Raw genomic sequence first — 25325 nt, 5'->3', positions numbered from 1 at the left:
CTTCCCATTAACAGGGTAAGATGTAAACAATCATTTCCCACAGACGCGTCTCGCATCTGGAATTGCTGCTTTCCAAGACTGGCCCGTCTCTCCACTGTCGTGCTTTTTGGTGTGTCTAGCGCGTTTAGATTTTTCTTCCAGACTCCCGCCTCCAGCTTCTGGTCTGACGCTGCCTAATCTGCCGGCAAATTGTTGCCAGACGTCATAACCATAATAGCCCCAGGCTCAACAATAGAAGCGTACAAGGCTCGCAGCAGTCTCTTCAACTTCTGTGCTACTCCCTGGCCTGCACCCGAGTAAATCTGTACTCAATTGAGAGATATCAAGGAGCCTTGATCAGCGATGACACGCAGCATCCGCTGCCGTCACATTCGGCTATTGGCCCACTTATGTGTGTTGGTAATTTCGTCTTCTGCCACATGGTTCAAGCGACCCGACGCCTGAGATAGCCGCCTTTTTCGTCCATCTTGCACCTCTTTCACCGATTCGTCCTTCTTCAAACAGCATCACTATCGTCCTTGTCGGGAAGAGTTGCCCTCTGCTGGTTGCGACATTCGACTTCGGAAGACCCCTCCGGGCTCCAGTCTGACAGAAGAAAGAGCCACAGGTATGGCTTCCCACAAGTACTCCTCCGTACACAAGCATGCAATTATGCAATTTCCGACGAGATGGTCTTCTCCACCCACTGATGGCCTCAACCTGTCGGTAATACTGCCCTTCAGACTTGGATATATCTTGATCTCGCCGTGTGGATAGACTTGGTCAGTTGGCATGTATACCCAATGAAGATTCAATCAATGGGAAATCAAGTTCAGAAAAATCGAAGCGTTTTCGGTCGCTCTTCTTGTTGATCCCTCCAACATATGTACTCGTCCTCCGGACGAGAACACATTGCGCCTTCTTCCAGCTTTGAGAGTTGTCGTATGCTCATTACTCAAGGCTTGGATTCTCAAGATAACAGCAACCCCGCCTGACACTGTGACATCCATGTCTGCATGACTGATCCTTGAATATCGAATCTGTGATTGGTACTGTAGTGAGTATCATGAGCCTGTCGGCAAAGTATCCTCACTAGTCTCGGGACGGAGATATTAGTGGTAGAGTTCTGAGAGAATGTCCTTGGGAAACTGTTGACACGAGTCTGTATCAGATTTACGAGTAGAAGTCCTCATGGCGCTCCCGCGGCCGTGAAAATTGTTGTCGCCATTTTGCTTGCTTGTTCCCCGAAGGGCCCGTTCGGAAGAACTGCTCTGCACATTTAGATCGTTTGAGCATTGTGAGATGAGGCTCCTCTGATCCTGCCATTGTTAGGGCACAAGTAGAAGGGAGAGAATTGTTCCTGCTCACTGTCCCTGGTGCGTGAGGACTTGTCTTTGTAACGCGATGAATAGTCCCGCGTCGTTCAAGACCTGCTTGGTTGAATCCCCAGGTGAATGACAAGTACGGAGCCTTTCCGTCCCTCTCGGTCCTCCGGTGATACAGATAATCCGATTCTGATGGTCTTGGCCAGCGAGTGCGGAGTTGATGCACCCCAACCTACGAAAGTCATCGCCAAAAAGCCAAAGGTCGCTGTTGTTGCCCCTCCGAGGCTTTCGTTTTGGAAAGACAACCGGCATCACCACTCTTGCCCACTGTCGTTCGTGCTACAGTGCAAGTTCCTCATTTTCTCCAGCAGTGGTCGTAGAGCCCTCCTTGCTCGTTCCCTAGCTCTCCTCCTCCTTGTTGCACTCAGTCAATCTCCATGGTCGCATCTTGGGGGTCGTCACCTGGACCGTTACTTCTCCGTCAAGATGGCTTCTAATTCCGCAACTAACAAACCACTCAGGAAGCCATACGCTCGCATTGTTCAGCCGGCGCTACCCTTGATTCCAGGCCTCAAGCCTCAGAAGGCAAAGCCGATCACAGTTGAGCGCGAACCCGAGAAGGCAGACCCTGGACCAGCAACCCAGTTACTTACCGACGGTGACAAGGTTCAGAAGGACACAGAGTCCGTAGCAAATGCGGCCTATTCCGACGTATCCCAGAATGGATTCACTGGAGAGAAAGAAGTGTCTCCATTGACAGGTCTGCAGAGCCCCCCAGACTTTACTCAGTCTCTACTGACTCGTTGCATCAGGCTCAGAACCTGTCACTCCTCAGCCCTCTCACTCTCCTGCGCAAAAACACACTGCAGAAGCACATGCTAATACTGGGGACGATGAGAAAGAGGTAGACACTTGCGATAATGATGGAGAAGCTGGAGGGGATGTCAGATCAGTGATTAAACCAGCGAATGTTGCGCTCAACGAACCTACCATCGAACTGCCAGCAACCGACTCGGACTATGGACATGAAACCATCACTAGACCAAATGTCAAGCTGCCCGAAATTTTCGGAGGCCCAGCTGGAGAAGATGCCAACCGTCAACCCGGTTCTGATGTTCCACCTCCAGCGCTTTCAGAAAAAACTGAGCCAACCACCAGGTCCAGCTACGCGAACGGGACTGGTTCGTCACAATCGACATTGGACGAGAATGGTACCTTTGCGCCGCAGCTAGAAGAGACCGCCCTTGGATATCAAAAAGCGCAACCATCTGTCTCTTTCAAAGACACTGTTCGTGACGCGACTGTCAATGGCTACCATCAGTTCCCGACCCCAACCTACGCCCCGCCTGTGACTGTGCCAAGATCATTCAATACTCTCCCTTCACTTCAGGAACACCTGCTTCTTCTCAACGCAACAAAAGAAGGAGTTGATATCGTCATCCAAGTCAATCCAACCAACGCACAGCCATTTGTCAGCTACTGCCACTCTGTCATTCTCTTCCGCAGCCTGCGCATGCGAAGATTGGCGACTCGTCAACAGCAGGTCAACACCAACTATCCCAGCAATGTCGTTAGCCTTTATCCCGCACGTCCTGTTATGGCCCACGCCTTTGAAGCTGCATTGCGCTTCCTCTACTCGGACACGGTCTTGGGAAAGGATTTTTTTGTCCAACCACATCCCGGAGCTGATTTTCAGGCTGTGAGATTGCACAATCTTGAGTATCTCCTGTCATACTGGGTGTCTGGCCTTGAGCTTGGTGTTGAACCTGTCTCGATATGTGCGGAGAGGCTTCTAGCCAGCTACCTTGACTGGGATATTCTGGAGATCGCCTACAAGTGTGCCATGGAGCTTGCTAACTCACCTATGTCATCCCACGGCAAGAACATGAATGGATCAGACTATCTCGTCGCCAGTAGCTCCATCGTCAAGCTCATCCTCCAGTTCCTGGCCACTCATATTGACATCAAGAATTTCAAACTTGACAGCACGTCCACGAGCAATGTTATCCCATCTCGCCTACCTCAACTGGACGATGGCCGCCCTAAACACAATCCGGCACTGGCTTCTATGGTATTTGGCTCCATGCCTTCATCAGCAGACATGTCGCCATCGTCTCCACAGTCAGAGATCCTACCCACCGCATCCACCTTCAAAGACACTGTGGCTTCCAACATTCTTTTGAATGTAGACTTTGAGAATCTTAATGTCTTCAACAACTTCATCCAAGCACCCACTATTCGAGACGCCGCTACCACAAAACTCATGGCCGATATTGTGAACGAACGCGAAGGCCGTCGTCAGAAGACGTTCACCTCCCGCGTTTCGAACAAGGAGCGCATGGCAAACTCCGCCGCTTGGGAAGCTGTTGGGTTGAAGGAGTCCATCATCGAGGGGAACGTTCTAAACCGGGAACGTGTGGGATTCCTGATTTCTTCCAAATGAGGGGGACAAAGTGAGAAGCAGATGGAAAATAATGAACAATTGCATGGAAATGGCTATGACAGCGTTACAGCAGGCGGGATTCTTTCATGTGTGTATGTGCGTCGTTCTTTTACAGCATAGCACAGGGGATCTTCAAAATGGTGGACCTTGGATGAGCATAATGGGCTGGTTAGAAAACATGTACGGTACCGCAATGTCTTTCGAAATGGAGCTTGAGCTGGGCGTGCTTTGGATGGGATCACGGAGAAGAAAAAAGGAAAAAGAAATGTGAGCTGTTGGTCAATGTTAATACGGTGTGATATCGAGTCCATTGTTCATTTTCCTTCATGCTGCTTACGAGCCTGGGTAAGTGCCACAGAGGGAAGATCTAGTCAGATCTCGCGACTGTTGGGATGGAACAATGAATGGCACTCGACGGCTTGTAATCATATGAAAAAGCAGACAGGCCCTCAAATACATAATTGTCACTTTGATGTGTACGGGTGAGTAGAATGGGTGAGGCGAGGACATCGATGTATGCTTGAGCATGCTGCCGGACGGTACACAGCTCTTCACTTCAGGCGAGCAAGGGGGGTAACCAGCACGAGAAGACTGAGCAATTGAGATCGGGATTGGCAATCATTATTCACAGCGACAGGACCGGCAGTGGGACGGACGGACAAGATCTCTTCCATCCAAGTTTAACATTTCAAATACTGCTTACTGAACGTCAGGGACGAGAGCCTGATCCGGACGGCATGCCGGAGACTATGTCCATGGCATCTTGGTCTGCATGCGTATCTTCATCATAGGGGACATTGGCGGAAGTTTGTCCTCCTCCCCTGCGTGATTCCATCCCATTTCCATTTCCATTTCCATTCCCGCTTCTACTTTTGGGGTTCCTTTGCGCATTCCGTGCTCGTGCATTGGAAGTGTAACGTTGCCGATCGCTTCGGTCGTGTTGCAGCAATGGCGTAAACGTATTCTTCTCCCTCAACCGATCGATCCAGGGCTTTACAATTGCCCAGGCCAACAGTCCGGCTGTGGCGAAGATGAATATCACGACGACGGTTTCGTCTTTGAGGGAGTCCCGCTCTTTAGAAAGTAAACTTGATTAGTGGGGAATGTATGGAAGTGTTGAATGGCGCAGACAAGACAACGTACGGAAACACGTCGTGAAGACATCTTCGTCCCGCGCATTCTTGCAGATCGGCAGGTTATAATCGAGGCAGAAGGCCCGCGTGCAATCTGCGCAGGTGAGTTGGTGGTGTGGTCGTGAGGGTGCTGCGGGCTCCTTTTCTTTCCCGGATTCGTGGTTGGAATCAGATTCCCCACCCGCTGCTAGTGGGCGCGGAGATCTAATGTCGAGATTATGGATTGCGGAGGCGCTCGTTGAAGAAGGAGGTGGGTTCAACGCAATGATTGTGCTATTGTTGAAGCAGATGCATTTGCAGAAGGATGTTGCTGTGGATTTCGCGCCGAGCGCCGGGCCAACCTGGACGAGGGAGAGGCTGACGATGGAAAAAAAGAGATTGAAGAGGTTCATGGTTGAGGGGTCTCAGGAAGTCGCAAGCATTGTTCGTCGTGGATACACGCGCAAGGCAATGTCGAGGTCGATTGAGGTGCGGTTTCGAGATTGCATCTCAGTTCCGATACGGTCGAACGTATCAATAGTGCGCAGCAAGAGAACGAGTCACGCAGCTATTCACGTGTATCAACATTGAGCCGAGGCATTTCGATTGAACAACCTCAGCCATGTCACTCATATCACTCTTTCCTCGATCGTCTTTGTGCTCCTGCTATCATTAGCGGTCAACTCTAGCATCACCCCGTTTCCCATCGCATCAGGCTCCGATAGGGGCCCAAAAGAGGGTACGATTGGTGCTGAAGGCTCTCGAAGCTCCATTCGCCAAGATTGGAATGTGGTGGTCGCGTCAGCCTTGAAGAACATCTCAGACTCTGAGGACCGACAAGATAACATCCTATGGCAGTTAATCAACTTCCCATACACCTTGCGGTGAATGAGCGAGAGTATGAGTTGCTACGCAGACTCGTGGTGAGACGGTCGTCAAGTGCACGGGGCATCAGAAAGGGCGAGTTGGACGAGGGCGGTTCAAATGCCGTTCCTTTCCAGGACGACCACAGAGCAGCTGCTTTTCGCTCTGCATCGCGAGTGTTTATTGTCACCTATGGCTCTCTCAAACTCCTCGGCGCGATTTTAGACCGGCTTGCCGCACGCAGATCGCCAACCGCGACTGGGTCGAGAAAACCAATGGTGGCGTCACACTCGAGGATGGCTCTGTCATTATCATCACTGCTGTTCTTTCACGCAACCCTCTATCGCATCTTTGCCAGATTAAGGCTTCAGCTCCTCCATGAGAAGGTGCGCGGGATCCGAGAGCGGTATCCACGGATCTACGCGACACTTACCTCCCAAATCGCCCCAGCCCTTGGAGCCAGTTTGTCGGGTTTTGCTCTGGGCATCTGTCCCGCGGACCAGCTCCGAATCACGATTGCAATCTATGTGGGCTGTCGAGCACTCGAAATCGGATACACGGCCATTGAGCACACAACGTTGATCAAGAACAAGCCGTCGTGGCTAGGGAGTTGGTTGTTGTTTGCTCTCGCACAGGGCCAATTGTTCCACGCGTTTGTGTTCGATCGCGATTGTTTTCCCGAGGCATACGGTTCATTCATTCTTGGATACACTCCGGAATATATTCAGCGTCGACCGGCGAACCTCTCACCAAAGGTTATATGGCCAACACCCAGTAACATCCTGGATGCTCTTGCACACATGGCACGATTGAGATGGCCCGGCTTTGTTTCGCCCATCCTGCATCCGAACGACCCAAAGACGCTGCCAGCAGGCATTGATCCCGTCATTTCACCCGTCACCTCACGAGCACACCCAGGCATCCAGCATTTGTCGTGTGCACTCATCCACCCTTCGGACCCGTCATGCTTCATGGCATACATTCGGCACATGCTGATTTCATTCCCGCCATTGGCAAAGTTCTTTGCCAAGTACTACGGAGCGCTGGCATTGCTGCGGCTAAGGAAGATGATCAAAGCACCACTGGCGTCGCTCAACGCGTTGTCCGAAGCTGTTTTGAGGTCCACAATAGCTGTGTCGGGGTCGATTGGGGCAGCTTGGGGGAGCATTTGTTTGTTCCAGGCCATCTTACCTCGCTCATTTCTGCCACAACTCCGATTCTTCCTCGGGGGATTTTTGGGCGGCATGTTCCAAGTTTTTGACCAAACGGGAGCCGGGCATGCCAATTCTTTATATGCGGCGCGAACCAGTGTTGATTCCCTATGGAAAGTGGGGGTCAAACGCCGATGGTGGAAGGGCATTCGAGGAGGCGATGTGTGCGTGTTTGTTGCCTCGTTGGCACTTGTCAATGTGATCTATGATTTGGGGAAAGAGACTGCAGCGGGGCAGGATCAAGCGATGATGTTGATCAAGGTGCTGAGGGGAGAGGCTGAGCTCGGGCTACGGAAGAAAAAGGACAAGGTCACGAGGATGGACGAAGGAGGTGATACAGTGATTTCCTCCTAAGAACAGAGTGACAAGGCTGGACGATGTACCGAGTACAAGCGCTCGTAGACAAGGCTATCAGGTACCTCTGCTTCTATACCGCATCGGGCAAAGTCTACTGGGTAGTCAATATTGTCATTCACCGGCGGCGTTTTCGGCGAGTTTTGTTGCTTTTAACGCGAGTTAGTTTCGGTAGTCGGAGTGGGCTCTTTGCGTCAGCCCCTCGACAACCACCTTGGGACCCCTCCACAAGCTGTGACACAGCAAGATACTGCCGGCAGTCGTGTCATGCTCAGCCCCGCCATCCAGTCGAGACTCATCTAGTGCCATTTTCGCTGGTTGTACAGGGACAGCAACCAGAAAGCATCAAAACAAGGCACGGGGATCTACCAAATGGAATGGGTTGGTCGGCGGCTCTGGGCCATCCATGACTGGTACAAGCACTTACCAGCATCAACAATCTCAACCCTCCCAACCCGACTCGCCGGCTACCCACTTGTATGGATCTGCATTGAGAGGCACCCACTTAAAAAACTTGCTCATGTCGAGAAGCCCTGGAAAGGACTCTATATCTCACCGAATGGGTGTCCAGCATTGGGAGCCCCCTTGGCACTTTGCACTTGGACGCCGTACCTGCTTAAGGATCCCTGCTGTTGATGGATTTCGAACGATGGCACCTGGATGGGCCGATCTGTCGATTGATTTCCCTATTACATTATAAGCATTACCACTTCCTAATAGTATCACCCGGACCTCGCATTTTTCTCAGACTGGCGGCGCGAGAGGCGCAGAAAATTGTCGATGTCCGGGCAAATCACGATACGGGATTCAGCTCCGGGTTGCCGCTATCTCAGCCGACCTTTGGCCGCCCCACCAATCAGACAGTGCCCTGCTCTTCACCGCCCGCACTTTTCCGGGCGGTGAGCAAATTGCCCCCAACAATCCAGCTAATTCGGGGCTTGGCGGTTTCTACCTAAAGAAGTATTACCTCGCCCTGTATCCATTTCTCCATCAGATGGTTGCTTGCACACAAACCGCAGCAACCGCCCGGTCTCGCCACTGCCCGAATGTTCACCAGGCATCAATGGCGTCTTGTGTACCGAGTAAGGTGATGTTGTCTCGTATGACTCGTTGGCAGCAAAATGGCATGCCGCATCTCGATTGTTGTCCCACATGAATGTTGAATGTTGAACCCCCTTCACGCCTTGGTCAAGCCTTCGGAAGAGACCTCCGCCCAAGAGTCGCTTGTCAACTATGGTGGCTGCCAGTCTGTCACGCCTCCGCCTCACCGTCTTTGCTTTTCTCTTTCCTTCCCTTCATTTTCCTTCTTGATTAACTTGATCATTTCCCCCAGCTCTTCCGGGTCCTCTTCCCTCTTCTCCCTCTGCTCCACCATCTACCGCTTCAACTGCTGTGTCGTGTCCCTACTGTCTTGCTTCGACGGCAGCGTCTTCGCAGATCCGCCTTGAGCCAACATTCTCCATTGACTGACCGGTGCTGTGACTCAAAGGTCGCAGACGGGAGCACAGGTCGTAAGACATTGGGCAAATTCAAGGATGATGCCACTTACACGGTCAAAGAATCAACCTCCCTTCGCCGATGCCTTCCCTACAGGTCAATTCCTAGTTCTAGGTGAGTTCACGGCCTCGCTTTTGACACCTGCCCGCCTAACCTGCCCTCCCCCCCTCCTGGTTCCGTGACTCTTTGGCTGACTATCCATGACAGCAATATGTCGTCTGGCCGAGCCCGTTGCCATCACCTCCATTTTCCCCTATGCCTGGCTTATGGTCAAGCAGTTCGGAATGGCTGACCCCTCCTTCTGGGCAGGCGTCCTCATTGCCTCCTTCTCCCTCACCGAAGCTCTCTGCTCTTTGCTATGGGGAGGACTCTCGGACCGCATAGGGAGAAGGCCGGTTTTACTCTTCGGCTGCTTTGGGACAATGATATCACTTTTGATTGTTGGCTTTTCCACAAACTTTACCATGGCTCTTGTGGGAAGAGTCCTTGGTGGTGCGCTCAATGGGAATGTTGGTATGTAAATCCACATCTTTGCCTTCAAGACGGTTGGGGGCTGACGCGCTGGCAGGCGTGATACAAACCGTGGTCGGGGAACTCACCACTAAGCCAGAGTGGGAGCCCAAGGCATATGCCATCATGCCGTTCGTATGGGCCATTGGTACCATTATTGGACCCGCAATCGGGGGTATTTTTGCAGACCCTGCCGCTTCTTTCCCAGAAGCCTTTTCTAAACAGGGGCTTTTTGGCCATTTTCCTTGGCTTCTCCCGAACCTCATCTGCGCTTCGCTCATGCTCATTAGCATCCTCAACGGCTATTTCTACCTGAAAGAGACCCATCCCGATCTCGGCGGGTCCAACGACTCCTCCCTCTACCAGAACATTGCTGAACAGACCCGCGTGATCACCGCCGCGGGCGCTACTGCTGACAACGCCGTTGATCTAAGGCAGGAATCATACGGGACATTCAACGAAATCGACGTCCAAAAAAAAGATCAATGGCAGCTCAACGCTGATGGAACCTCTCGCGAGCCCTCTATAAGCGAGAAGGCATCCCAAAAATGGCTTACCAAGAAGATCGTGATGCTGACCGTGGCTCTCTCGATCTACACGTACCATTCGATGTGCTATGATCATCTCCTTCCCATCTTCTACCAAGATAAGGCCGTCAACCCAATCTCCATCGCGGCTAGCCGCCTGGTGGACATCCCCGGCGGCCTCGGCCTGTCCACTAGGGACGTGGGAGTCATCATGTCGGTCAACGGCGTGATCGCTCTGTTCATTCAAGCTGTGATTTTCCCCTTCACCGCTGAGCTTCTTGGTGTTTGGCGCGTTTTTGTTCTTGTCACCATCTTACATCCAGTGGCGTTTTTCATCGTCCCATATCTGGCATTCCTTCCCTCAAACCTGCTCTACCCAGGCATTTACACCTGCCTGACGATCCGAAACTTGCTCTCCATTCTCGATTATCCGGTAATTTTGATTCTACTAAAACAGGCGAGTCCGTCTCCTGCCTGTCTGGGACGCATCAACGGCCTGGCTGCTTCGGCTGGTGCCGCTTGCAGGACCGTGGCACCGCCTATTGCGGGCTTATTGTATGAATGGGGCTCGAATATCGGGTTTACTGGTCTGGCGTGGTGGTGTGCTGGTTTTGTTGCTTTCATTGGCGTTTTCCAGTTGTGGTTCGTTCCCAGGGAGAGGAACGAGTCGACTGTGGTCAAGTCCATTGTTCCTTGTATGGAGAACTCGACCGGGGAACGCGTCTCGGACGTGGTTAACGTTACTGTGGTGGGCGACGAAGAATATGCCTAACTTTAGATTTTTTGTGTTAGAAAGATACCACTGAGTTTGAGACTGGCTGAGGGTGTTGGACAGGCGGGTTCAACACGAGGTTCTTCTGGTCGGGAATCACGAGACAGGGGAGTTACAGGTTTTGGCAGAACCCTGACGATGGCGTTTGCGGACGAAGCCGGCCTGAACAACTCACCTGGAGCCATGGCTTGTGAGGTACATGGGAATATGACGGATGCGGCGCGGAATACAGGACAGCCATAGAAGGATAAACCAATTAGGCGCATGGAAGAGAGATATTCGCTACAATTGTAACAGTCCAAACTGTCAGAGCCTCGTTGGCGCCCATGTCGACTGTCCACATTCACTTTCCGTCTGACAGGTTGAGTTCCCCGCGACAATGCTTCAAAGTTGTTTAGGTGCATCTTGTCAGACGCCGCCAATTTTCTTGTTGCTCCTCGCTCGTTGTTGCCAAATTTAGCGTCTTGGATGCGCCGGGGTTCTACCCAAATTTCAAGTTTCGAGTTTCGAGCTTCGAGTTTCGGTTCCCGCTCCACCAAACATCAACAAGAACCAAGCGTCTTGTTGGCAAGCCGCTCGCCCGACGACCTGTCGATCCGCTGACCAAGCGACGCGCAGTCCGCTGTCAATCAAGTCCCTCGCTGGTATTCATTCTGCAACAAATGCGTCTCCCTGCAGCTAACAGGGGTACCGTATCTTGCCACCTGCGCCGTCACTGGCTACCCATGCGAGCTGCTTTCTTGATATCGCATCGCCAGACTCCTTGATAGAAGAGACGTCTTTTCGGGCAAGTATCGACTGTGATGGCTTTTTGTCAATCTTGTTTCCAATGTTTTTTTTTTTTTTTGCCTGTGTTTCGTTGTTTTTTTATTTTGGATGCATTCCTTTTGCCCGTTATTTGATCCGAGACCATCGCTTTCTTTGCCTCTTTCAGCATCGCAGCTCTCGATTTTAGAGAACCCCCTTGCCATTTTTGTCGGCGTGAACCCGATATTGTATTCAAACAAGCATGTTCAATAGAAGGAGGACAGAGGGCGACCAGACTGCTCGTCCATCACTCTCGACTATCCATTCCGAGGAGAGCCAAGAACGGAATGATACAGTACCAACGAGGTCAGCGGAGGCGATTCATGCCACAACGCGACCTTCAAACTCCCTCGGACGTAAGGATCAAAGCAAACGTACAGCCTCAGGCCGATCCGAAACACTGTCGTCCAGACCTACCCTCACCCGAGTACCTTCCATCCAAACACGATACATGGAGATGCTGTTACACTTAGACCGAATCCCTCGGCTATACAATATCATGGCCAGCCTCTTCACTTGGATTATTCTTGCCGGCTTTCTGGTCGTCCCTGGCACCTTCACCACGTTCAAAGAGTCCAAGGCGTTTCAGGATGCTGACAGCGACAGCGACAACGAGGTCACACATGCAATTGTCCATTCGATTGCCAATATCGGCCTGCTGTGGCTTGCTGGAGCGTTTTGTGTCGTCGGCACTTTGGGGTGTCTCTGGCTGTGGTTTCGCTGGCGCAAAAACTATGTCTGGCTGATAAACCGCATCTTCTTGTGAGATCCTCACTCTCGGTCAAAGGAACACCGACTGACAGGTTGATGATAGACCAGTCACGATGAACTCTGTCGCCGGTTTGATCACCACCCTCGTTAACGTCTACACGGCCCAGCACGGTGTGTGGAGTGTGACGGCAAAGATCACCGCCATTGTGACAGGGTCTTGCGTTGGCGTTGCGGGTCTCCTTTTCGGCTGCTACAATTTCTGGATATTGCGCAGGGTTCAGAAGGTGCATGAGAGAGAAATGGGCCTCGACGCTCAACACGAGGACGAGACGCTGGTGGAAAAGGTGAAAAGAAAGGCTCATGAGCCTCCGTTGAAGCCGGGCAGCGTGGTTTGATGTCAGATTATCTCTTGGATCCGAATGCCCATCTTAGCGGAGTCCGATGCCCTCAAAGCCAACGCTCCCCTTGGTGGCACCTTACCACTACTCGTTCTATCGCAACTGACCCCAAATGTGCCAGTCTTCCTCGTTCTTGCCTTCGCACTGGCAACGGCGAAGAAGCCCAATCTCTTATTTCTTTCACTCAACACTCTTCTTAGTAGCCTTCGCTCCCTAACCACCTCTTTGCCCTCTCTCACGCATCCCTAGCATCTATTGTTCAGCATATCACACTACACACATTGAACCTATGACTAGAATGGCAACTTCTGCAACAAGGTCTACAGTCCGCAGAGCTCCATGTCGAGACCGTCGAGCCAGACGTCGGCCTCGACGGCGTGAGTCGCAAATGCCACCGCTAGGGGCACACAATCAGCGTGGCCCGAAAAGAAGAAAGCTGCGCGACCTCGACTCGTTGAACCTTGACAACTGCTACTATGCTTGTGAGGATCGAGGATACCATCTCGATCCCGACGTTCGCGTCGGTCTTGAAGTCTCCCAAGACGGTACGATTGATTCTTCTGTAGTGTTAACGCCTAGCTAACTCTGCACATCAGCAGATGGTTATTGGCTTCCAGAAGACGAAATTACCGATTCAACGGCAATTGAAGAAGAGCTATTTCCGTGGCTCGAATACTACTCTGCTGGAATGATCGAAAGTCCTGAGCTCCCAACATTACCGGCAACGTGGAAAAGAAGCGTATTCTTCAGGAGAAAGGAAACTCGACGCCCTCCTCAAACCGATTTACTCACAGGTTCCGTCTCCTCTCTGCTGCCTTCCACCCCGGCTACCGCGAATGCGACACCCGTGGTCAAGATGCCGGGCTGTCATTTGGAGTCTTCAATGAACGGATGCCCCCTAGAATACTGCTCAGACTACTTGAATGATGTTCGGATTCCGAGTCCTTTGCTGTACCACAACTCACAGCTCCAGTACGTTCCTCCGTCCGATGATGCTCGGTCAAACTGGAACAACCCGTGCTTCGAATTTGCCTACGGTCAACAAAAGCCAGAACCCGACTTCACGAGTTACCGGCCCACCGCGGGCGGTTCTATTCAGGCTGAACTTGCAGATCTCCCACGTCGTGAAAGCCTAGGCTTTGCTCTTTGCACGGCGGCATCATCCAGACACAAACCAGAAGCAAGTCACATCTCAGATGGGAGTCATGATTCATCAACCTATGGGGATCCTCCTTCTTCCCTGGTGGATTGCCCCGACTCTCGAAGACCAACAGGGAATATCCAATATCACCCAAGTACGGGCGACGTCCACAATGCCCAGTCATTCACCTCCGTTGGCCTTGAACCCTTCTGGTATAATGATTATCCAAAGCGACAGAGCTCGCGACGGAAAGAAGCAAATGTGCCTCGTGATGTCGGCCCCATCGTAGACAATTTGATCTTTCCTACTCTGCCGACTCCGCCCTGCCATGAAGATAAGTTCGCAGTCGATGGCAGCATCAACAGAAACACTGTTCAACCCGAGGCAAATCAAGCTACCAGCGATTGGGAGCAAGCGCGGGAATCTTCACCGTCATCGTCCGAGCTGATTGACAAACCTCCGCCGCGGTCTATTCCAGACGCAGAAGTGGCAGCACTTTGTGCAGTCCGCAGGAGGCGTGAGGCGCAGGCAACTCGACTGTCTCCAAGTCGCAAAGAAGATAGATCCACCTCCGGCGATGCCCCGCTTGGTGCAACAGCCAAGGTCGCATTTTTGCCGTGCACGGATTTGGTACCAGCACGATTGTATCAGCATCAATTCGTCGCATGGCCCCCGTCAATCTCCGCCGCCAATATCACTGAGGAACCCGATAACATTTCTGCCGTCCTCAAAGCGATAGACTGGCTGGAAGAATTGGATATGCTGAAACCGTATGCTGGTGGTAGGCTGGGTCTATCTGCTCTCTCCCTGCGACCCGATGAACGTGAGTCCGACTCGCGCACCGATATTTCCACCCCGGAAGCTACCTCGAGGCCAGTCTCTCCCGTCCCAATAGAGAGCCACGGCGCGCTGTGGGTTGAAGAAGCAGACTCGGGAAGACACGATGAAGGATTCTCCACTGACAATGAACGTTATTCAGAGGTCGGCTTATTGGACGAAACCCTCAGCGAGGAGGACTGGGCCAATTGGGATTGGGATTTTGAGGAGGATGTGGACGAAAGGATCGGGCTCTTTGCCACTGAGTGGGAGGCAGCCAGTGAGGAACGCCTTCTATGAATGTGTGGGATTCAGATGACGAATGCTGGTGCTCAGAGAGATTGACTTGTATTATTTGTACCAAGAATGGGAATGCTCCGAGGACAAGATGACGGTTAGACTGTATATTTCGTGCTGGCGGCGGCCGTTGAATTCACACTTATAAGCAGCATACAATCAATATTGCTTGGAAGAGTGGAACTTTCCTGCTTGCTTACTCCTCCATATCTGTTCCTTAGTTCCGTGTCCTTGTTCCTAGCGTGCATCACTTCGTTCGCGCTCCAAAGCTTTCTCCACCTCCCGTGGCAAATCGTACGCGAGCAACTCCTCATTGTAGCTATCGCGGAACCACGTCATGAGGTAGATGACGAGGTACATGGCCCACTCGGCGAGGACGCCCATGTCGCCTTTCATGCGGGACATTTTCTGCGAGCGCGTGTAGATGGCGTGGACGCGGGGCTTGCGCAGGGTTTCGAAGGCGTCGAGGGCGCGCTGGAGCGACGCGTGGACGTGAGTGTCGGCGTCTTGGTCTTTGTTTTCGCGCTTGCATATGTCTGCGCCTGCGTCTGCGTCTGGCCCGGCGGGAGCAGGGGGGCCAGCGCTACTATGTTCCACAGTCCCAGCACCGGCATCAGCTACAACCGCCGGCGCCGACGAGGACGAGGACGAGGACGACGATGATGCCGACGCCGACAAGTAATGTCTTAGAAACAGGGCCAGGGCCTCTGCGTCCTCGAGCGCCTGGCACGCGCCCTGCCCGCTCGACGGCTGCAGCGCGTGCGCGGCGTCGCCGACCAGCACGGCGCGGCCGCGCGATGACCATGAGGGCAGCTCCGGGGTCGTCCAGGTCGGGTAAGCTGCGTCGAGACCTTTTCCTTTTCCTTTTCCGTTGAATACGAGGTTGCCATTGTCGTCGTCGTCGGCGGTGACGACTGCGGGGCTGTGTTTCTTCTTCTGTTGTTGCTGCTGCTGTTTTGCGGCGGTGGCGGTGTCCTGTTCTACAAAGGACAAGATCGCCTGGATCGTCGGGTTGTGCCATTTCGCGTGGCGGCCGAGCAGGGCGGCCAGGGCGAGCGGTTTGTTGAACTCTGTGGGTTTGCGGGTTGCCTTCGTGCTCGTGACTGTGCTCATGTTTGTGGCTGAGGTTGTGTTTAAGACCCCTCCTGCTGCCGGAGATGGAGATGGAGATGAGGAGGCCGAAGTTGAGTACGGAAACGGTGTCGGGCTGGAGAACGTCGACCACCATCCTGCCAGGGGTCCCGGTGCGGAGGGCGGCGGAGGCAGGTTTATTAATGGAGTGGTCTCGTTCTTTCTTGTAGCTGTGTCATTGTTGGACAATGAGGTCGGCGATGTGGATGATGTCAAATATCCGTACCCGAAGAATCCATTCGGTCCGAACACGACGGCCATGGTGCCTGGCTTGTGGCCTGTAGCTTCTAGCACGGACGAAGGCACAAAGCCGCCGACGCCGACGAGGCCTTCGTAGTGTGGCGATATGTAATCCCTCTGGGCGGCTTTTGCGTCTGCGGAGCGTCCGGACTTGAAGAACGGGATACGGAAGTATGAGACGACGGTTCGCAGCCAGCTCGAGGTTCCTTCTCTTGTCTGGCTGCTAGTAGACCGCCCTTCGCGATTCTGTGCACCCGCATTCGTCTCGCCCCCGCCCTCGCCCGTGCGAAACATCGCCCGCCTCAAAACACTTCTCAGTCCATCCGCTCCAATGACCAGGTCGGCTTCTTCTTGGGAGCCATCTTCGAACTTGACGACATTGCGCGTCCTTTCATCGCCGATAACCACGTCGACGACTTTTTTGTGGACGACCACGTCGGGAGAGTCTCTCAGGACATGATCGCGGAGGATCTCCCAGCACGATTGGCGCGCGATCATGATGGCATGGTATCGACACAGATCTTGAGCCGCGGTTATTGGACCTTCTGACTGTCCATGTTTGTGTGGGGCTGGCCTTTGAGTAACTCGTGCGAGATCGACCTCGACAAGTGTGAAGCCTCTTGCTGTGCTGATTTCCCATCGCTCAATGGGATGGCCGTGAATGACCATTTGCTCGACCAAGCTCGACCGCGCACTCCGGACGTCCCCCTGATAATCCACGGGTTCGCCCAGGCGAGCCAGGACATTCAATCCATTGCGCGAAATACCAATGGCGGACCCAATTGCTTGAGGGGTGAAGATTGGTTCGGTCTCAGCGGGGAGCGGGTCCGTCGTTGATCCGTCCACGCTGTCACCGGTGGTGGGATTCGTCCGCGAGCCACTGAAACTGGATGGGTGGATGTCGTAGGCTTCGTAGATTTTGATCTCATACCGTTCTTCTTGGGATGAGAGAGTTGGGTTGGAGAGGAGTAGATGTTTACGCAGGAAAAGATAGGTGCTGAGCCCTGAGATGCCAGCACCGATGATGATGATCTTGGCCATGGCTAGATGGAGGTTGCCACCGAAGACACAGGGGATGAGAGATACCTACCTGCATGTCAACCACCGAGGTTTGCTGAAGTCATGGATACATTATATAGATATTCTGCCCTGCGGAGGTCTTTCAATCTAGGGGGGAATTCGAAAATGCCGGTGCCTGTGTCTTGTGAAGGTAAAACGTAACGCCAGGCGCTACATGGTGCAGCGCACAGCACCCACCTCAAAGTTTGGCTCTCGAGAAATAATAGCAATTGATAGGCAGATACCTTGGAACGAGGAGACAAGGTGAGATCGTTGATGCCTGGTTTGGATGAGTGTGATTGGTGAAGGACGAAGCCACGGCGAATACGTCGGATTCAGGGATATTCAACTAGCCTTATTAGGACTAGAAGAGTTGTTACTGAGCTAGGACGAATATGGAAGGACAACAAGACTTGGCAGTATCCTGACTAGCTAGTCGACGATACAACAATTTCCAATACCACCTCCGTTCTAACTTGTCTAACTTAAGCTACATGCCTCTCAAAGTCAAGATTCGCCTAGAATTCATTCACCAACACCGAAATAGTCTAGAGCTCAGCGATGTAGATCGCCCCACCGTCCGAAACGTTTCCCAGCGAGTGTGCGCCGCAAAACGCAGAGCGAGGATTGAATCCAGGAGTTAATCCTTTGCAGATCCCTGACTTTCTCACAGGACCGAGAACAGGGAGAGCAGGTAGATCCGCAACCGTCGATACCTTTGCGTCAAACGCAAAAGGGGGTTCTCACCAACGTCCCCTACCCAAGAACGCTATCCTTCTCGCCGCGTGGACGCAGACTTCACCATGGACTCTCTATCTTTACTCACCCTGGCCTTTCCGCAAACCTGCTTCGCCACATTGCCGACTATGATCTGAACCCAAATCCGCGGTGATGGATTAAGATCTGTCGACTGTCTCAAGAACACTTCCTCCATCCTGTGGCCCAACTATTTGGATATAGCTAATGCTTGGATGACACTATTGAACGTGCGATCGCGCGGGTCCTACAATGTCTCTTACAAGACACAGATACACAAACAAGTCGTGTTCGGACCGCGCAACTGTATGATCGAGCAGTGAGGAGCCTGTCTGCGGTCTCGGCTTTTTGACCCATTATCTGGACTGCATGCTATGCCACGGCACTGATGGCATAATTTAAGCTGTGATAGACTTGCTTTCATTCTCTTCGATCTCACTTCTACTGATATTTGCTGTTCACGTCCCATCTCCTCGATTATTCCTGTGGGCTTAAGTGGGTAATGAATTCCCGGGGTGCTTTTGATGTCCTAGAGACACTCGGTCCCAGTAATATTTCCACTGACATGTTCTCATAATCCAGGCAGAAATTATGGTTCTAACGAAACTGGGAAAGGTATTGGCCTTGGAAACAGATTTTAGGGTCCACCTACGCCAACGTCGATATTTTCCACTACAAGCCTGAGGGGCAGCGTGCTCTTCAATCTACTATCGTTCTTGATACCCAGTTGGCAGATAGGTCCGAACCTGTCATGACCTTATGGATGATCTTATGTCGCGCACCCGCATTATTTAACAACGACACCTGTGTCATCATGGATCGACGACCTGAATAGAAGCGCCAACTCGTCTCCGGCTTCATGCATTTTTATATAATTTATCAAGGTGAAATGTGCGGTGGCAGGGTGAGATTAATGTCACCGAGTCCTCTTCAGACAGGGCCTTGCTGTCAAAACAATCCCAGATTCTAACGAGATTCTTGACACATTTCGCGCTGGTGAATCGCTTTCTCTTCGTACTGTATCCAAACCAGGTTTCAAAGATGGAGGAAACAACCCGGATCGCGGCGTATCGTGGTTCAACTCGTGGCCTCGGAGCAAGACATCAATTCAATTCCCAAAACACGTACAAAACATGCGGTTCAAACCGCGAAATCTGTTCTGAATACGATGGCCTGCCGCCGCCACATCGGAGACTAAGGTTATTCAGCCTGAAATATTTTCTGCCTGGTGTTCATTGCTTGGCTGGGCAATCGAGCTAATGTCATGTATCGACTTGGCTTCTTAGATGAACGACACCTAGCATGACTTAGCCACATGGAAATGGACTAAGAATGCTCAACGTTGCCTGTTGCTCAGACGAATCGATCCTTCGATTTGTCTCCGATAGCTGCCTTGGTCCAAGCATTAGGATGCTGGTGGCATTCCATCATCCTGACGAACACCATCGAGGGCAGGGATCCACGTGGCACGTTTCGGAACAAGGAATTCATTTTCACATTGGTGGTTGTTGATGGCATCGATGTCGTCCACAATTCCTGCCTGAATCACTCTCATCCCGTCAATCCCTCCAAAAGCGTCACCGTATCGCCACATTGTGGTACCCATCACCCGATTCGACCAGAACTTCGACATTCCCAGTATTTTCGTTTGTGCAGCAGCGAATAATGAAGTGAAAAGAGTTGACCGGCACTCACCACGGTCAGGGTAAAAGCAATTGGTGAGTGTCCTTGCACAGTCTGTAGTCTTCGAGATCTCTTTTGGGGTACCTGAGATTACTTTGAAATTGGCACCAGGCATGACGAAGCCGTTGCTGTACATGCTTCCGGTGTAGTGACGATGGTTGTCACAGTGACAAAGGGCCTTCAAAATGGTCACAGTCAGTATTTGTTCCAAGCCCCACCGTCCCTATTGGGCTGGTAGACCCAATCTGTCCTTCTCGTGGCCGTGGCCGAGGAAATGGATGATATACTCTTCAGAATTTACGGCCCACACGCACTCGCCGGTATATCCGATCCTGATCGTCCCGCAATAGGAGCGTCCGGTCGGCATATTCCAGGGTGTTGACGGTCCAAACGGCAACGCTTTGGGAAACACAATTTTTGGATTGCGAAGATGAAAGAATACACAAGAGGACTCGAGGGAGGTGAATGTGGTGGAATCGAACATGACCTGGATCTTTCGTTCGGCGATTGATGTTTCAGACAATGCGCGAATGAAAATCCTGCATATATGCTGCCTACCTACCCACGCACGCATCATCTGTGGTATTTATGCTACCACTTAGACCTGCCTAAGAAACCGACTCGCGCTCTAAGGCATATGCCAGGACAGAGCACGCTGCGACTGTGATGTGACCAGCAAAGCTCTAACCCAGCAAGGTGTTTGATTTCAAGGGCGAAAGACGCCATATTAACTAACACTAACCAGATACGGCATTAGATTTAATAAAACTATAAATACTTGTTAAAATGGTCAGGCTGCTTGCTGGGTTTGTGGTGTTTTGTACGGAACGTAAGGGGGGCTAGCGGGTAAGAGGAAAGTAATAAGTAACTCACATCATTATACATCGCTTGCAAACATGACGGCGAGGCGACGTGCGGCCGATGACAGCAGAGCCCAGTTGCCTCCCACCGCACCACCGTGTACGGAGTAAGAGTACAGAGGATGGGGTATGACTTCATGCGACAAGGGCACAAATGCCTTCAAAGAGCTTAGTATTTCCATGCCCACCTCCAAGCTGCAAGCAAGCGGACTTCCTAGTATGTATTTCAGCGATGACCTTCTGGTGGAGGCACGCCGTCCTCTGGCCCCGTCCTCAGGATCCGCCTCGCCTGTTCCTCTCCCACGGGAGCATCATCGGTGCTGTCTTTCCGAAACCCGAGTTTCCCAAACGCACTCGATAATGTGCCAGTCAAGCTGCGCTGGGCCTTGCGCTCGCGTGCTTCTCGTTCCTGAGTCTCCCGTTGCTGTTCTAGGTATAGCCTCTCCTTCTCGGCGCTTTGCGATTTGTCCCGCTTCGCCTCTTCCTCCATTTTGACCTTCTCCGGGTTGAGTAGCTTGTCCTTCTCGTGCGTGACGGTTTCACCGGCTGCCTTGATGTGCTTGCGTGTTTTGGTGTAGCTCTCCAGACCAACCAATACCGCATAGCTTCGAGAGATCGACACGTGGGACATGTCGACGCCTTCATCACGTAGGCTACGCACAAAGGCTCGAAAATTCGCTGCTGGTGGCCGATAGTGTCCGCTTAGAGGTGATAGCCTTCTTAATTGGCCATGCTTGACTTTGATCAACCCTGCTGCCAGGATGCGTGCACCGTGCAAGAACGACGAGTGTTGAAATGCCCCTGATTGTTTGTACCCAATGTACAGTCGAAACGAGGTATCGCATACAAATATCCACTTGTGTCCTTTTTTTAGGCTTGTTCTGATCATGTGGTTGAACAGAACTGCGGCGCTGACATACTTGACCTTGGACAGCTCTCTGGCTCTATGGAACTGGTTCTGATCAGTGACCTTCACCGGGCAGTATTGTGGACGGCAGCACGTACTTCTTCATTGACATACCTCTCCCCTTCGTCGCGTACCGTGTTTGCATCCTCATTTTCTGATTCATCCGAGGAACTGGTGTCGGGGTCACTCTCGCCCTGCGGTCGCACGTTGTATTTCCATTTTGGTGCCGAGTTATCTATGGGGACGATTCCGTTGACGCTGTCCTTGAAAAGCTCATCCTTGGTCCAGACAAACTCACCATTCTTAGCCCAGATCAATAAGCCATTTTCGTTGACCTTGACCAGATAGTTCAGACGTTCTTCTCGTGACAAGTATCGGACTTGCTCTTTGTCTAGGCGGGTTCGACTGCATTCTGGGAGGTCCACGTTCTTCCCGTCACCTTGATCAAGCCAATAAAAGAAGTTCTGATCGGTATCTTGTGTTTTCCAATAATTGTGGTATCTGATCAACCGTCATGAGCTTCTGTCGAAAGGTGCTGGGCTCTTCCGAACGAATCTTTCTTTCGGAGATGATCCATCTGTTCGAGCCCCAAGGGGCACTCACTTGCGTAGGTTACTCCCATAACGGTGTTTTTGGTCAACCATCTCGAGAAAGTATTGCAGATCCATCATCTTTCCGGCCTTCTTTCTCACGGCGTTGGCTTCGGCTCTTTTCCTTCGTGCCTCTTCCCTCTCTTCTTGAGTCGGGCCGCTGGACGAGCCCTCAGCATCCTCAGCATCGTCATCTGAGGAAAAGTCGGAGATTGAAGGGGAACGGTCGTCGGCGCCAGCCCGGCGAGCAACCTCGGTCGCGCGACTCCATTTCAGCCTGGCAGGGGATGTCGTCGTCTCATTCGCATTTGCGTGATCATGGGGAGCGATAGGAGGTCTGGGTAATGTATGTTCTTTGAATTGGGCATCTCGCACCGCCTGTTATGATTGTTTCAGTGAAGACCGCAGCACAAATGTTGTCTCACACCCGACCTCGTACCACCGTGTCGAAGCATCTAAGCCGAATCCATTTAGCTGGTGACGCGTGCGATGTCCTCGGTAAGTTTTCTGGGTCTGGTCAATCGTTGGCAGATGGGACAAGGGATCGCCGGTTCCGGACCTGAATTAAGACAGCCGCCTTTTTATACTCTTCTGCACTGAGGTCTGTCTTGGCCGGCTTTGACGACTCTGGGGAGCCTCCTCTCGGTCCGGCCTCCATGAGAGGAGATGCACATGTCAAGAGGGCTGGCGGTCGCTGAATTGTCGCATGTGACAAGATCGGAGATTCACCGTGGATTCGGTAGTATTTTGAGCCATGCGGCGGAAACAGTGCGTCACTGCAAGGCTGAAGCTTGGGGCGACGAGGCTGACAACGAACATCAGTTACCCCGCGCGTTCATTGAGGACAGCAATCTCGAATCCTCATCTTTGTCATCCTACATATGCCGTTCAACTACATGGCCTTTCTTAAAGTTGCCATCTCTTCTATCTATTATGCCGTGTATACAGCTGAGCTATCTCCATGTATGCCTTATAGCCACGTGAGACTGGTGAGGTAGGGTGGTTAGCACCTACTTGGCAGCTCTGATGGATTTTCTTTTTCCGCCAGTTACACAAACCTCGTGTCATCTATATCCTCTGGTATGAGCAATGGAGGGAACCGCATGCGGAGTGAAGAAGTCGTGCTTCTCTTCTGTTCCACCGGAACTCTCAAGACGCGTGGCCGGCAAGTGAACGCCGATGAGGGGAAAGACCGGGATATGCAAGCATGTTGGGGTAAGAATACTAATGTCTATACGGCAAATGACGGCAACGTCTTTGTTTGAATGCCATCCTTGACAAACAGCCCTGGATATACTTTCGTGCGTTATTGGAGATTTCCAACCCAGCTCCTTTTAGCAAGTGAGGTTGGAGTTGTGCCATGGCTGCGACACCAATCCCAAACGTGCTAGTGACTGGAGGGACAGGCAAGCAACTCAACTGCCAGTAACAGCCACTCTGGGGGCTTGCTAAGTGCCAAGGCAGGGTTTATTGGAGCCCACGTGGTTGACAACCTTCTGGCACGCGGGCTGAGAGTACGTGTTGCTGTTCGGAATCTCGCGAAAGGGAATGCCCTGCGCGATGCAAGACCACACTATGCCTCCAGGCTCGACTGTGTCCTGATCGCCGACTTTGCAGAAGCCACTTCTTTGGAAGAAGCTGTAGCGGGTGTCGATGGCATCGTCCATGTTGCCAGTCCATTGACCTATAGCGTCCAAGACACCGAGAAAGATATCATCTTACCTGCTATAAATGGAGTGAAATCGGTGTTGAAAGCAGCGGCCAACACCCCGCAAATCCGACGAGTTGTCATCACATCTTCGTTTGCATCCGTCATTGATGTCAACAGAAAGGCACCGCCACATTTTACCTACACTGCAGCAGACTGGAATCCTCTGACATACGAAGAAGCGGCAGACAACAAAACATCCGGCGTGGTTGCTTATCGGGGCTCCAAAAAGTTTGCAGAGCTTGCGGCCTGGGAGTTCATGGAAAAGGAGAAACCTACCTTTGACCTTGTAACGCTCTGTCCGCCGTGAGTCTTATCCTCCTTGTCGCCGCCGGCATGTAGAATTTACTGACCATGCGACTGGCAGAATGGTGTTTGGGCCATTTGTCCACCCAGTGGCCAGACTCGAAGACTTGAACGACAGTGCGGCCAAAGTGTGGGAGGTGGCTTCTGGCGCCGATCCAATGCCCGTTGCTCGAGTGCCTTTTTGGGTTGATGTCAGGGATCTTGCTCAGGCACATGTCGAAGCCCTGTTGAGGCCACAAGTAGGTAACCGCCGTTTCACTGTGGCCTCGCCAGAACGATTCTCCTACCAGAAGGCGGCCGAGATTGTCGCCAGAGAGTTTGATTGGGGCAAGTCCAGGGTCTGTCAGTCTAACGCAAAGCAAGAGATCGACGAGTCGTATGATCTCGATGGGGCAACGGCAGCAAGGGAGTTGGGCATCGCATATAGATCTTTTCAACAATCTGTGGTTGATTTTGTCACCCAAGCTGTCGGCTTGGAGGCATCTCAAAAGGGTGGATAGCGTCCTGGTATATAGGTACTCCGTGAAAGTGACTACATGGAAGGTAGAGGCTGACAGAGATGGAGGGAGGTCGTGGGTGATTGGGTCGGAGTCTATTCAGTGCGACTACTCGGTAGGCACATACATCAAAGATGATCGCATGTGCCCATACAGCATAATAACACCCATCCTCGTGTCCTAGATAGGGCAAGTGAGTTGGAGGTGAACTCAAAGTGAAAGTGAAGTGAAGGTGAAGTGAAAGTGAACAGAAAGTGGAGTTTGACTCGAAATGGGCGAGTCAAAGTCAAGCAAGCAGGAGCCGCTCCAGCCGGAGAATGATGGCCGACGTAACCAAGAGCGAGTCAGACGCGAGTCAGTCTCTCCTGACTCCCCTGACTCTTTTCTCTTGCCCGATGTATCCGCGTGCGGCCTGCTTCCCTCCCCCTCTCTACGAAGGACCTTGTACCTCTCTGCTCCCCTCCTCGTGGGCGCTCGCTCCCTCTTGAACAATCTCCTCGTCCCCGCCACCGAGTCACAACATCCCACTCACCTGACCTTGGACCCTCCCCAGCCCTTCGCAAGCCCCATGGAATTCGTTTCCCTTGCCGCTGTCTCAGTGGCCACCGTGTCAGCCCAGCTCCATCCTGCAAACCTTCGAGAGAGCTAGCGTCTGTCTCGAGAACAGCTCTCGGGACTGCTGCAGCACGCTAGCGCTTCTCGAGAACCGCCCTTGTGGCCTTGCCTTCTACCTCCTTCTCTCCTCAGTCCTCGTGCTCTTCCACAACCACCCCCCCGGGGCACAAAGCCTACTCCGGTTTCTCCACAATTCCCCCGTCAGAGAA

General features: G+C 52.3%; 10 protein-coding genes across 10 annotated transcripts; 6 read left to right on the top strand and 4 right to left on the bottom strand.

Annotated features, from left to right (window-relative positions):
• Nucleotides 1–1790: 1790 nt before the first annotated feature.
• Nucleotides 1791–3747, top strand: Z519_07631 (uncharacterized protein; the record flags this gene model as incomplete). Its single annotated transcript, XM_016765363.1, has 2 exons — nt 1791–2064; nt 2117–3747. 2 exons carry the CDS (start codon nt 1791–1793, stop codon nt 3745–3747), a joined length of 1905 nt encoding a protein of 634 aa, XP_016618332.1.
• Nucleotides 3748–4456: 709 nt separating this feature from the next.
• Z519_07630 (uncharacterized protein) lies at nt 4457–5272 on the bottom strand (the record flags this gene model as incomplete). Its single annotated transcript, XM_016765362.1, has 2 exons — nt 4457–4821; nt 4891–5272. The coding sequence occupies 2 exons, from the start codon at nt 5270–5272 to the stop codon at nt 4457–4459; spliced, it is 747 nt and encodes a 248-aa protein (XP_016618331.1).
• Nucleotides 5273–5710: 438 nt separating this feature from the next.
• Z519_07629 (uncharacterized protein) lies at nt 5711–7288 on the top strand (the record flags this gene model as incomplete). The annotated part of the gene is made up of 1 exon (XM_016765361.1): nt 5711–7288. The coding sequence occupies one exon, from the start codon at nt 5711–5713 to the stop codon at nt 7286–7288; it is 1578 nt and encodes a 525-aa protein (XP_016618330.1).
• Nucleotides 7289–8823: 1535 nt separating this feature from the next.
• Nucleotides 8824–10594, top strand: Z519_07628 (uncharacterized protein; the record flags this gene model as incomplete). Its single annotated transcript, XM_016765360.1, has 3 exons — nt 8824–8899; nt 8993–9298; nt 9354–10594. 3 exons carry the CDS (start codon nt 8824–8826, stop codon nt 10592–10594), a joined length of 1623 nt encoding a protein of 540 aa, XP_016618329.1.
• Nucleotides 10595–11900: 1306 nt separating this feature from the next.
• On the top strand, nt 11901–12507 carry Z519_07627 (uncharacterized protein; the record flags this gene model as incomplete). The annotated part of the gene is made up of 2 exons (XM_016765359.1): nt 11901–12163; nt 12216–12507. 2 exons carry the CDS (start codon nt 11901–11903, stop codon nt 12505–12507), a joined length of 555 nt encoding a protein of 184 aa, XP_016618328.1.
• A 301-nt stretch (nt 12508–12808) lies between these two features.
• On the top strand, nt 12809–14767 carry Z519_07626 (uncharacterized protein; the record flags this gene model as incomplete). Its single annotated transcript, XM_016765358.1, has 2 exons — nt 12809–13055; nt 13107–14767. The coding sequence occupies 2 exons, from the start codon at nt 12809–12811 to the stop codon at nt 14765–14767; spliced, it is 1908 nt and encodes a 635-aa protein (XP_016618327.1).
• Nucleotides 14768–15001: 234 nt separating this feature from the next.
• On the bottom strand, nt 15002–17176 carry Z519_07625 (uncharacterized protein; the record flags this gene model as incomplete). Its single annotated transcript, XM_016765357.1, has 1 exon — nt 15002–17176. The coding sequence occupies one exon, from the start codon at nt 17174–17176 to the stop codon at nt 15002–15004; it is 2175 nt and encodes a 724-aa protein (XP_016618326.1).
• A 2179-nt stretch (nt 17177–19355) lies between these two features.
• Nucleotides 19356–19769, bottom strand: Z519_07624 (uncharacterized protein; the record flags this gene model as incomplete). Its single annotated transcript, XM_016765356.1, has 1 exon — nt 19356–19769. One exon carries the CDS (start codon nt 19767–19769, stop codon nt 19356–19358), a length of 414 nt encoding a protein of 137 aa, XP_016618325.1.
• Nucleotides 19770–20719: 950 nt separating this feature from the next.
• Nucleotides 20720–22648, bottom strand: Z519_07623 (uncharacterized protein; the record flags this gene model as incomplete). The annotated part of the gene is made up of 5 exons (XM_016765355.1): nt 20720–21445; nt 21499–21901; nt 22004–22368; nt 22423–22497; nt 22550–22648. 5 exons carry the CDS (start codon nt 22646–22648, stop codon nt 20720–20722), a joined length of 1668 nt encoding a protein of 555 aa, XP_016618324.1.
• A 424-nt stretch (nt 22649–23072) lies between these two features.
• Z519_07622 (uncharacterized protein) lies at nt 23073–24504 on the top strand (the record flags this gene model as incomplete). Its single annotated transcript, XM_016765354.1, has 3 exons — nt 23073–23249; nt 23397–24004; nt 24066–24504. The coding sequence occupies 3 exons, from the start codon at nt 23073–23075 to the stop codon at nt 24502–24504; spliced, it is 1224 nt and encodes a 407-aa protein (XP_016618323.1).
• Between the last annotated feature and the right edge of the window lie 821 nt (nt 24505–25325).

This window comes from Cladophialophora bantiana (assembly GCF_000835475.1).
Source record: "Cladophialophora bantiana CBS 173.52 unplaced genomic scaffold supercont1.11, whole genome shotgun sequence".
Lineage (NCBI taxonomy): Eukaryota > Fungi > Ascomycota > Eurotiomycetes > Chaetothyriales > Herpotrichiellaceae > Cladophialophora > Cladophialophora bantiana.
This window is presented reverse-complemented; position numbering and strand designations above follow the sequence as displayed.